This window comes from Aotus nancymaae, unplaced genomic scaffold (genome assembly GCF_030222135.1).
Source record: "Aotus nancymaae isolate 86718 unplaced genomic scaffold, 86718_ANA_hifiasm-v0.15.2.pri h1tg000016l, whole genome shotgun sequence".
NCBI lineage: Eukaryota > Metazoa > Chordata > Mammalia > Primates > Aotidae > Aotus > Aotus nancymaae.
Window position 1 is genome coordinate 60842194 of NW_026988428.1, and position 12301 is coordinate 60854494.

Below are 12301 nucleotides of genomic sequence, written 5' to 3' on the forward strand. Positions count from 1 at the left end.
GCTTTTCCATGTCTATCAGTGGCCATAAATCTTCTCAGTTTCTTAGGTGTTCTGACCCGGAGTTCTCAATTTTCTATTTTTCTTTTCGTTTCAACTTTTATATGCCAACAGTCCCTATGTACCAAGGAAATCTTTTTCCATGATGCTCTATCCATTCCCTCACTTTCTTCTGCAAACAAGGCTCTCAACTACTCATAGCAGAATGCAAATAAAAGCCAAATACATTGTGTGTTTTCCACAAGGTTTTCTTCCTCACATATTTCAGAACACTCTCCTCAGATATTTACCATTACTTCCTATTATCTATCAATTTAAAACTTGGGCTCCATGATAGCCTTATTATGTTCTGCCATATAATGATTTTTCAACTCATTAATCTATTTTTCAAATTTGTCAAATCCCCTACTTTGCACAAACAGATTAAATTTCTCCCTGCAAGTTACAACAGAGTAAGGAACACAATATTAATTTCCAAGAAATCCTATCCTGGAAAGGTTTATTACATTCACGATTTTATTGGCACTGAGGATGGGAAATCACATCAATAGACAGCAGCATGCTTATAATAAGAGCAAGGCATACCAAATAAACTTAGTTTACATTATAGATTCACAACCTTACATCAGGGGAAGGATTCTGGCAGGTGTCTGAAAAAGTGTCTCAAAACGTCCCTGCAGACAAGACTGAGAGAGGTGAACTATATGATAATATAATTCAACAGATTAACGAATGCTTGAATAGCTTTACCCAAGGAGTCTAGCATAAGATAAAGGTCAACGTGGAAAGAAGTTTCTACAGATATGCTTCAGGGCTTCCTATCTGCTACTGATCGTCACAACATTTTTAAAAATCAAAGGCATAAACTAGTTATTTAACTAAAACTATTGTTATCAAGTGTGCCAAATGAAAGACTGGAAATGGTAGTCAATACACTACATGGCAGGAAAAACTAAAATGTCCCAAAAAATCAGACGTGTCAGGCTGATATAAATACAGAATGAATCCTTTTGTCCAGCTTCTGAAAAACTGCCTGGAAAATGGGTGATTTCAGCTGAGTGTAGGAGAGAGCTTTTGAGCATGAGAGTGGACCACAACACAGTCCATGAGGGCCGTGCATGTGGACAGATGGTATCCATGGAGGACAAGTCACTTGACCAAGGGGATGGCTTCACCGTGTGTTACACATTGACCAAGGTTTGTCAATACTGATTTCATATACTCTGGGTCTTTGAAATGCCAGGATGCTGTTAAATAAGGTTGTGCAACAAAGAAATGAATTTATTTGCTACCAAAAAATGTTTAGCTAGGTGGGTTTTTCTCTAACAGTTTGTGCCTTGCTTGCACATCTGATGAACTTTTATGACTAAATAGTTTAAAACATGAAGATAGGATGTTGAAAGTCAGATAAAGGAAGGCAGTCCTGAGTTATGCCCAACAGCTGCTCTGTCTTTTTAATGCTCAAATCAATTGCCCAAAGGAGCAGAAAAAGAAACTTTCAATCTTTCAGTTACATTTTTAGATCTTACAGCATTCTACATTCACATCTAGGACAAGAAAGTGCTAAAAGATAGATGGGACCTTTGGCCAGGCGCGGTGGCTCACACCTGTAATCCCAGCATTTCAGGAGGCTGAGGCGGGAGGATCACCTGAGGTCAGGAGTTCAAGACCAGCCTGGCCAGCATGGAGAAACACTGTCTCTACTAAAAATACAAAAAAATTAGCTGGCTGTGGTGGCGGGTGTCTGTAACCCCAGCTACTCAGGAGACTGAGTCTGGAGAATCACTTGAACTTGGGAGGCGGAGGTTGCAGTGAGCCGAGATCGCGCCATTGCACTCCAGCCTGGGTAACAAGAGCGAAACTCCGTCTCAAAAAAAAAAAAAAAAAAAAAAAAAGGAAAAGATGAGACCTCTGTATGTAAGAAAAGATAATGATCTTAGTCATCATTTGTTTTTCTTAACAATTGTTCACAACTTCCACTATTAAAACACAATAACTTGATAGCAATTTGCCATTGCAGTTCACAAAAGATTAAATTTATCAGATGGTGATTTTAAATACACCATCTGACACTCCTTAAAGATAACTAAGGAAAAAGTATATATATTATCCTGTTTAAACTTCCATCTGCTACAAAATTTGTTAATAGTAAGGATGAATGCAAAGATACTACAGAAGGAACTAAAATAAAGTTCAACATCATTAAACATCTTGATCATTTTTAAAATGAGCTCAGATGAATAAAATACATAGCCATTCTCATAGAGTTAAATATTCTAATGGTGGCAGAAAGTCCATAAAAAAATAAATATGTTTTAGATGGTGATAAATACTATAGGGAAAATAAGGCAGGACACGGTGGTAGAGAACATGATGGGCAGGGAAAGGTTGCTATTTACAAAGGGTCATCACAGAAGACCTCTCTAATACAGTAACATTTAGTCAGAAACCAGCATGGTATAAAGTATCTGGGAAACGCTAAGACACCTATCCGGGAGAGAAGTGCTGCAAGAACAGCTGGTGCAGAGGCTGTGAGAGAGAAGCACACTTGGCACATCTGAGTAACTGCAAGACAACTAGCCAGTTAGAGGCAGGGAAGGGTCCCATGAAAAGGAAGGAGCCGGGGTGAGGTGAGACAAAGCAACACTGATGGAGCCAGTCCCTGTGTCTGTTTCAACACAAGCCAAGGGCGGCTGCGGACTGCCAGTGTATAGCGTAGACCACAGCCATGACCATTTTAGTTTACACATTGTACTAAAGCATGCGTTAAAATCATCTAACACAGACACAGATTTTTAATCTAAAGCCCACATACCCTACAGGGAGAAAGAGCAAAAAAACTAGGTTTATATTATCTGTCACTTAAATATTTAAAGAATGTCCTAATTTTGCTTCTTGCTGGAGCCTCCAAAAATTTTTGATGCAAATTGCTCCCTATGAAACTGACATACAGTATCAAACCACTTATTACCCTTAAGCCAATTGAATGCTGCAGAGTATATGCAGAGATGTTGAGTTTGAGTGTTAAGGATAATCTGGCAATTTTATGGTAGCAGAATCTACTGTCTATCAAGGGTACTATGTGTGTCAACAAAACTATATCGTCAATTTAGAGAGAAGACAACTTATGTCTGTTTCCATGTAGCAGGGGTCATCTAAGACTCTGAAAACTGGTATCAAATCATTTAGACACGAGTGAAAAGAAGGAGGGGACTGAAAACACATGTCTATTTTATGCCATAAGAAATGTTCTCTTAAGAGCCTGTCTCACAAGCCTCTGTAATATTCTAACAGATATTAAAACAGAATTTGTAGGATGATCAAATGGCTCTATATTGAGTTCAGAGATCTTAGACCACTAGCAATTCCTCAGAAAAATATTACAAGTAAGTAGTAATAAAAACAGCAAATATCATATATTGTTCTTGATTGATTCTGTGCCAAAGAGAGAGAATATATCAATGGCCAATTATGGACCACATTTGTTTAAAGGCCATCTACACTATACAGAGATTATTAGAGTGAGAAAATTAGGCTTTTAATTTCTGTCCAAAAGAAACTGACCTACAGATTGGTTGTTCAATATGGGTTTACAAGTTAAATCATGAGTACAACAATCTGTATAACATTAATTTATACATGTAACAATGACATTGAAAAAAACTACTGTGTGAAACAATTACCTGCTCAGCCAATAACGAAGCTAAGCTTGAATATGCATCTGCAAACTCCGGACCATATTTAATGGAATCCTTCAGTAAGGTGATAGCTTCTTCCTTTTTCTCCTGGGACCTATAGATAATAACGGAGGGATGGGGGAGAACATCTTTTAATAACACTTTGTTTCAATCCTCTGATTAGACTCTAAAAATCTCATTTCTTTTAGCAAAGGTTAGCTGATTCACTCTGGATTTTATTGCAAATGAATTAAAATAGACGGTCTCAGGGTGTTAACAGTTTCTTTCTGTCTCTGAATTCTCCATGGAAAGAGATGTAAAGATGTAAATTACTTCAGGTTATCCACTTGTTTCCACCTTCTATTTCCTGCTGTGTACTTTTCTTTTTCTTTTCTCTTTCTTTCTTTCTTTTTTTTTTTTTTTTGAGACAGAGTTTCTCTCTTGTTGCTCAGGCTGGAGTGGAATGGCCGGATGTTGGGTCATGCAACCTCTGCCTCCCAGGTTCAAGTGATTCTTCTGCTTCAACCTCCTTCGTAGCTGGGATTACAGGTGCCTGCCAACACACCCAGCTAATATTTTGTATTTTTAGTAGAGATGAGGTTTCACTATGTTGGCCAGGCTGGTCTTGATCTCCTGACCTCAGGCCATGCACCTGCCTCAGCCTCCCAAAATGCTGGAATTACAGATGTGAGCCATTGTGCCTGGCTTGCTGTGTACTTTTTGAGAGTTATATTCAATATTTTGCAGGTTTATTAGTGAGAAGAATTTGGGGGCATTGTCTGGGTGGCATGAGAGCCAGTTTACAGTTATATGAAGATACATGGGTCTCTGTAGTACTGGTCACACCACTGCAGGCTGAGCCCCTAAGGGTGGCTGTACCTACCAGGTACAAATCAGGACAAACTGCCAATGCGAATCTTTGATTTTATATCTAAGAGAGAAAATATTCCATACATAATTTATGAAATTAGAGATACTGTGACCACCAGGTAGTAAAGAATAATGAGACATGTTATCATCATATTTTTACTGAAAATTGAAGCTAATTCTGCCTTCCTCATTTAATTCTTCTCCCAGTGATGATAATTCCTTTTAAAGAGGAATCAAGGCCCCAAAGTCATGACTATTTTATTGGCTTAAAATTCTCTTTCTTGTTAGACAAAGTTCTCTTTCCTGTTAAATCCAATGAAGAGACATTGGGTCATTATCCTGATACCAATGTCTTTGGGATCAAAAATGTACAGTATTGGAAGTGATTGAGTTTGCTATTAATACAATTCCACAGATACTGGTCTTTCATTAAGTGCTAGATGTTGTGATTCTGCAATGAAGAAGGGAATCCTTTGAACTATAGCAAGCACACAGCCTAAAGGTCCCCTCATCTTTAACAGTTACCAATATAGAGTTGTGTGCTTATGTTTCTAAAAATCATCCATTGAAACCTATCTCCTCTATTCTTTTCTTATTAATTTTTAAAACCCAGGAGAATGTGATGTTTTTGACATAGTCTCTCCTAAATAATATCCTTCCACATTTCAAATTACTCATAAAAAGCTTAGGCTACACATCAGAATAATTTTTCTTTGTGTCTGACATCATAATAGATGTTTAGTCTAATAATTATCATACCTAAATTCATATAGCATTGAATTACATATAATTTAGCCATTTAGACCAAATTGACAGGTCAATTTCAAAGGGGAAAAATATTAACTTTTTTTTTCTTTGAACTGACCAAGTCCATGGGTTGTTTCTATGAGTTATATTGAAAGGCCTAAGTTAACTAGCCCGTGATTGCTGAAAAACAGATAAAATCTAACATCAGTGTATATACCCTGTCCAATCAGGCATAGACACACTTTGATTTTGGAGTCACAGAAAGGAAAACTCTGAATCCCTTTAAGAACTCAAGTGATACTGAAGACACTAAGAACAACAAGGACTCTCAGAGCGTCTGGTAGGGGGTTCAGCTGGCACCGATGGAACTCTTAGGGATCTCTGGATAGGTAAAAAGTGCAGGTAAGCATAAAACTACTCCAGGATTCAGCATTATCATTGCCCTGCAGCATCTGGGATTTCCTTAGCTGCTAAACAGTGTTACCAGCTGACAACGGATAATAATCCTCCGTGATCTAAAATATTTTGTCTTTACTTCTCCCTTAGATCAACACTTCTGAAATTCTGGTGCGTAAAACCCTCCAGGTGTTTGGTAAAATGCAGAATGCCAGGACTGATAAGATTCAGCAGGTCTGGGTGGGGCCCAGGAATCATTAGGATTCTAAGCCTCTCAGGTGATTCTGCTTAGCATGGATGTTATAGCCCACGCTTTAAGAAACTCTGCCCTGGTTGCATGCAGGATTTGCCTGATCAATTGAACCTGCATAGGAGGATAAATATAATAGGACACTGAAAGCTTAAAAAAAAAAATGAAATAAAACCAAAAAAATGATACAGAAGACTTCCCTGAGACAATCTGAGTGAAAGAGAAAGGTGGCACTGGCTGGTTAATTTGCCCCAGTGAGAGATACTCCTGGTACCAGGAACTGTGTCGGGATGCGGTTGGGCAGAGTGGAACTCTGGGGGAATACTGCGATTGGAAGAGGCAGTTTTCTCTCTCACAGGGGCTCTATGTGAATATCCTCTATTGCGTATCCAAGTCAGCGCCTGTGTTATCTGTCGTAACACAAATAAGTCTCCTAATATTTTGCAGCAAAACTCAACTCTCTTATGTTTTTCCCGGGAACTTCCAAAAGGCTAAAAATTCCTGAGAATGTGTTCGTGGGGCCAGTGACATCACCATTGATTTAGTAAGAGAAACGTTAAGTAGAAATTAGATCTTGTTCAGAATGTGCAAATTTTGCCGTTAAACACTTTGTAGTTTCACAGGGAATTTTCCCTTTGGTTACACAGCAGTGGGGCTGTTTTTCCTGTGTGTTAAGTAAAAACATTTGCATCATCTCACTTTCGTGGCTCCATGTCAATGACAGATATTTAACAAAAGCAAAAAGGTTTTGTTGCATTTTTCTTTTAGTAATTAAGGACTGGGTACATTTGTCAATTTAGAAAAATTTTGGATTCCTGTCTAACATCTCGTGACATATTCACTTAAACCGAAAGCAGATGCTTGCTTTGAAAAAGTATTGACATTTGGGGAGAATGTAAGAAATGCCAGTAACAGAAATAAATGGATTTGGCGACCCTCTTAGCAGCAGTAAAGTTTCCCATTAACCACAGTGTGAACTTGGAATGCTGGGCAGACCTCTTAATTACTATTCTTTTGTCGGGGTGTTTGTTGTTGGATTCAAAACTGATGTTCTTCACAAATGAAAAAGATCATGGGTTTTTTTTTTTTTTTTTTTTGGCATATTCACTATACCAGCTCTTCTAAAAAACTGAATTGTGAAAGTCAAATTGTAAATGTCTGACTGAGAGAATCTTTACAGAGCATACATTTTTCTGCAGTTCTATCATTCCTGTACAGAAAGAAAAAATCAGATTATATTCTCTGTAGCTTCCTTTAGATTCAAGTTTGCTGAGCACACCTGGGCAACACAGCATCTAGTTTAGTAGGGGTTCACCCTAATTTTGCTGCTTGACCTTTTACAGAAGCCACAGGGAACTGTCTGGAGGACATAGATTCATATTATGTGGCTGTAAAGAATTTTTTAAAATGTTTTCACCAGATGCAGTGGCTCAAGCCTGTAATCCCAGCACTTTGGGAGGCCAAGGTGGGTGGATCGCCTGAGGTCAAGAGTTGGAGACCAGCCTGGCCAACATAGGGAAACCCCATCTCTACTAAAAATACAAAAATTAGCCGGGTGTGGTGGTGGAGGGGGGTGCATGTAATCCCAGCTACTCAGGAGGCTGAGACAGAAGAATCACTTGAACCCGGGAGGCAGAGGTTGCAGTGAGCTGAGATTGCACCATTACACTCTAGCCTGGGTGACAAGAGCAAAATTCCATCTCAAAAAAAAGTTTTCAATTCACAATCGTACTCATTAGATAGGTTGGTGCAAAAGTAGCACTAGCCCAATAGTTAACATTCAGAGAATAGGACGCTTGTCTCCCTCCCACCCCCCATCCTACCCTACTCCCACCTGGAAACTGAGAAATGGTAAGATAGAAAGCTCTACTCATAGGGCATCAGAAATGGAGATGCAACTCACACACACACACACACACACACACACACACACACACATGTACCTCACACCAGGCATGGCACAGAATAGGTCCTGAGGAAATGTTAGTTGTGAAGTCCTCTCCTTTGGTCCTTTGGTGTCTACTGCCAGCTGATGAGGTCACTGCTGTGCATCCAGGCAGCGGAACACCCGCCCCACTGTGCATGGAGGTGGGCTGGGATAAACAGTCCCAAGCCAGCTTCACTTCAAAGTGTATGCAAATATATATGCTAAATCCTTTCGGGACTGAGCGGAAGTGTAAAACCAATGCTCCCAGGTAGGGATCAAAAAGGGAAGGCAGCTGAGAAAAACTTAATTTAGCCAGGATTCATTTACCCTATGGCTAAAGGGATGCTTTGATGATGCAGTTTAATGCATGTCCCCAGGTTTAGGCTCAGGCTTGTGGCTGTCTAAATCTCAGGTCTGCCCTTACCAGCTGAATGATGTGTTAGATGCTTCATCTCTAGGAGCCCCAGTGGCCAAAGAGAAATGTGCTTATTATTAAATAATCTCTACCTCTCTAGGTTCCTGTAAGGGTGGAATAAAAAAACATGAGTGGTGTGCTTAGCAGAGTGTCTGGCACATAGAAGGAGACAATAAATGCTAGCTCCACTTGCTCCTTGCTCCTCTGCAGCAACATTCCCAGCTCGAATTTCTACCAGAAGCCTCATGGGTGGGTTTTTTTTCAGTAGAAGCAGGATGCTGTTACAATGCAAGTCCTTCCTCTGGAGAGAAAAGGGACTTTCAAGTTCTTCTCTGGTCTTCTTTTTCTTGTACTTCTCAGTTAAGAGCAGACCAGAAACCTGTAGTCGTACTTAAAACCACAGATTCTTGCAGCTAGAGAATTCTATAAGATCACTTATTTTCACCCTTTGTTTCAAAGAGATGGAGGCCAGGTACAGTGGCTCACGCCTGTAATCCCAGCTGTAATCCCAGCACTTTGGGAGGCCGAGGCGGGCAGATCATTCGACATCAGGAGTTCGAGACCAGCCTGGCTAACATGGTGAAACCTCGTCTCTACTAAAAATACAAAAATGAGCTAGGCATAGTGGTGCATGCCTGTAGTCCCAGCTACTCAGGAGGCTGGGGCAGGAAAATTGCTAGACCCTGGGAAGCAGAGGTTGCAGTGAGCCGAGATCAGGCCACTGAACTTCAGTCTGGGCAACAGAGCAAGACTCTGTACCAAAAAGAAAAAAAAAAAAGAGAGAGAGAGAGATGGAAACTGAGTCTCAGCAAAATTTAAATTCTCCCAAGCTGTTCAATTGCAGGGGCAGGAAATGCATTATCTACTTCTGATTCACTATTCATTTTATACCAAGAACCTGAGTTTCAAATTCAAAGTGAGAAATTATGTCCCTGGGCTGAGGATAATTACTAATAGCTAAAGCTTATTTCATCTTTAGTGGGTGCTAGGTCCTATGTTAAGGACTTACATGCATTATTGTATTTAGTACTCACGAAAGATGTAGTTACTGGTATTATTTCCATTTTATACATGAGCAGTTGGAGGTATTGCAAGCTAAAATCCTTTTCCCAAGGTCACATGTAATTATGCAGTAGAACTGAGACTTAAACTCGCTAAGCTCTCCCAGCTGCTAGTCTTGAGGAGAAGACACAGGAGGTGATGGTGGGGCAGAAAGCACTGGCATCACAGTTTCCTGGTCCTCGACTCCTCACTCGATTCCCAGTCCCAGACAACTGGTGTGGGCAGGCTCATGAGACTTGAGAAGTGCCGAGCAGACTGCCATTTAAGTGCCAGTTACTGTTGTCCCTGTCACTTGCAAGAGGAGGGTGGCCAGAAAGCTGAGGGCAGAGAGCCTTGCTATGCTGCCCAGCAGACAAGAGGCACAGCATGAAAACACCAAACTAAGGGAACTGGGCCCTGTTTAAGGAAGGTACAAATGGGTGGGAGGTTGGCTGGCAGAACTGCTAAGGAGTCACCAAGAAGGGAAGGGGCCTTACATGGTGCTTTCTGGGACATACCCTGCAGGCCACAGGCAGGGGTGGAACATGTGCATTATTCTTCTTTCCGTCCTTCCTGTTTCTCTTCCTGCCTACACAGAGCATTTTTAGATTTAAAAGCCTTTCAATCCTGTCTAACAGCCTATATGCCACATTTAAGTGTCTAGGTAAAGTTGATTTCCCACTGGGCTTTAGATAAAAAGTTCAGGTACTTGGTACCCTAAAGTAAGACAAATGTGTGCAGAAAGAAATTTCTGATATTTATCCATATTTCTCTTATTCTTTTAATTGAATAAGAGTAGTCCCAGCCGGGCGCGGTGGCTCACGCCTGTAATCCCAGCACTTTGGGAAGCCGAGGCGGGTGGATCACGAGCTCAAGAGATCGAGACCATCCTGGTCAACATGGTGAAACCCCGTCTCTACTAAAAATACAAAAAATTAGCTGGGCACGGTGGTGCGTGCCTGTAATCCCAGCTACTCAGGAGGCTGAGGCAGGAGAATTGCTTGAACCCAGGAGGCGGAGGTTGCGGTGAGTCAAGATTGCGCCATTGCACTCCAGCCTGGGTAATGAGTGAAACTCCGTTTAAAAAAAAAAAAAAGCAGTCCCAGCTACTCAGGAGGCTGAGACAGGAGGATCACTTCAGCCCAGGAATTTGGAAGTTTGAAGCTGTTGTGTGCCATGATCACACCTGTGAATAGCCAGTGCACTCCAGCTTGGGCAACATAGAGAGAACTTTTCTCTTAAAAAAAAAATTCCTTCTACCTAGATTTTTTTTTTTTTTTTTTTTTTTTGAGACAGAGTCTTGCCCTATTGCCCAGGCTGGAGTGCAATGGTGTGATCTCGGCTCACTGCAACTTCTATCTCCTGGATTCAAGTGATTCGCCCACCTCAGCCTCCTGAGTAGCTGGGATTACAGGTGCATGCTACCACACCCAGCTAATTTTTTAAATCTTTCGTAGAGATGGGCTTTCACCATGTTGGCTGGTCTCAAACTCCTTACCTCATGATCTGCTCGCCTCGGCCTCCCAAAGTGCTGGGATTACATGAGTGAGCCATAGTGCCTGGCCTTACCTATATCTTGAGTCATTCCAAAATTTATTCCTTTTTCACCTATATCTTGAGTCATCCCAAGTCTTCCAGGCAGCACAGGAGCTCAAGGGGACAAGATAACAAATGATTCCAGGAAAGTGATTTTCAGGACAGGGAAGACTACTGAAAACTCTTGTACTCGACAAAGCAGTCTGGCCTGTTCAATTATCTTCCGTTAGAAATATTTATGCAAGGAAGGAAAATGATGACATTCCAATTCCTTCAAGAGAATGTAAACAAAAACCAGGGGGTTCCTCAAAGCTTGCTCCCACCCACAGCACATCCTGGATAGTTCTGTCTTCAGGTCTCAGCGGTGTTTACTGGAGTCATCACAAAAGGGCACTTTCCTTGCAAAGCACATGATGGATTTAAAACAATGCAAGCTCAACTCATTAGTAATCACAGTATAAATCAGTAGAGTTGCAGTAGGGGGGAGAGACTCACAAAAATACTTTAACTATTAGCAATCTGTTTACCTACAAATAACTGCCAAATCTTGAGTAAGTAGGTAGACATTCTCCTTAATTCCCAGATAACTTAATTTTGGACAGCCATGGACTATGAAATAATAAAAATGTAAATGAAACCACATTTTCAATGAACTAGAAAAGTTCTGAGTTTAAAACCTCAGCCACAGCCTCTCAAATGTAACCTGGCAGGTTAGTATTTCTCATACATTGACAAATGGTCAATCTGGCTGGGGTCTGGGTTTATACAGAAAGGGAGAGGAGTGAAGAATAAGGAGGAAGGTGGTAGGACTATGGAAAGCCCTGAATCCTAAGACATTTGAACTCTATGTGTGTATGCAATGGATATAAAGTGAATTTCTTAGCTGTCCCTAAATTTATAGGGAGAGTGGAAGAAGAGCAGATGTTGGATTTAGAAAAGCAAAATAATGCAGTATGACAGAAGCAATGAAATAAAGAGCTTCAAAATCAAAAGGAGATCAACAGTGTCATATTCTTCACTGCAGAGAAACTAAGGGAGTAACAGCTGACAGAGCAGCTGCATGCAGTAACAGCTATGCGAACAGGTGGGGATAAGGAGAATCACCAGGCTTTAACCATTCTTCTTGCAAATTTGATCAAAAGCAAGAAGTGAGGAGAACAACTGGAGAGAGTACCTCAACTGAGAAAGATCCCCTAGGGGGATCTGGGGCATGCTGAAGTTGTGGACTGGGGAGAATTTGAAGACGTAAGAGAGAGCCTATGACAATAGATGAGGGGAGAAATAGAATCAGAAACGTGGATTTTACACTCATGACCACTAATGGCTAAAACACAGCACCAAATGTTCACAAGGTAGAGCAAATGAATCTTTCCCCATTGTTGACAGAGTGAAAAACGGCACCATTAGTTTGGAAAACTGTTTGTCAATTGATGCGGTTTGGCAGT

At 40.8% G+C, this 12301-nt stretch overlaps 1 protein-coding gene across 2 annotated transcripts in view; it reads right to left on the reverse strand.

The window, feature by feature from the left end:
* TMTC1 (transmembrane O-mannosyltransferase targeting cadherins 1) overlaps positions 1 to 12301 on the reverse strand; it is a 267680-nt gene that overhangs the window by 27809 nt on the left and 227570 nt on the right. For both annotated transcript variants that reach the window (XM_064377400.1, XM_012474263.3), the window contains exon 13: positions 3681 to 3789. In XM_064377400.1, the coding sequence (XP_064233470.1) occupies positions 3681 to 3789 (109 nt within the window). The remainder of the gene's footprint in view (positions 1 to 3680; positions 3790 to 12301) is intronic.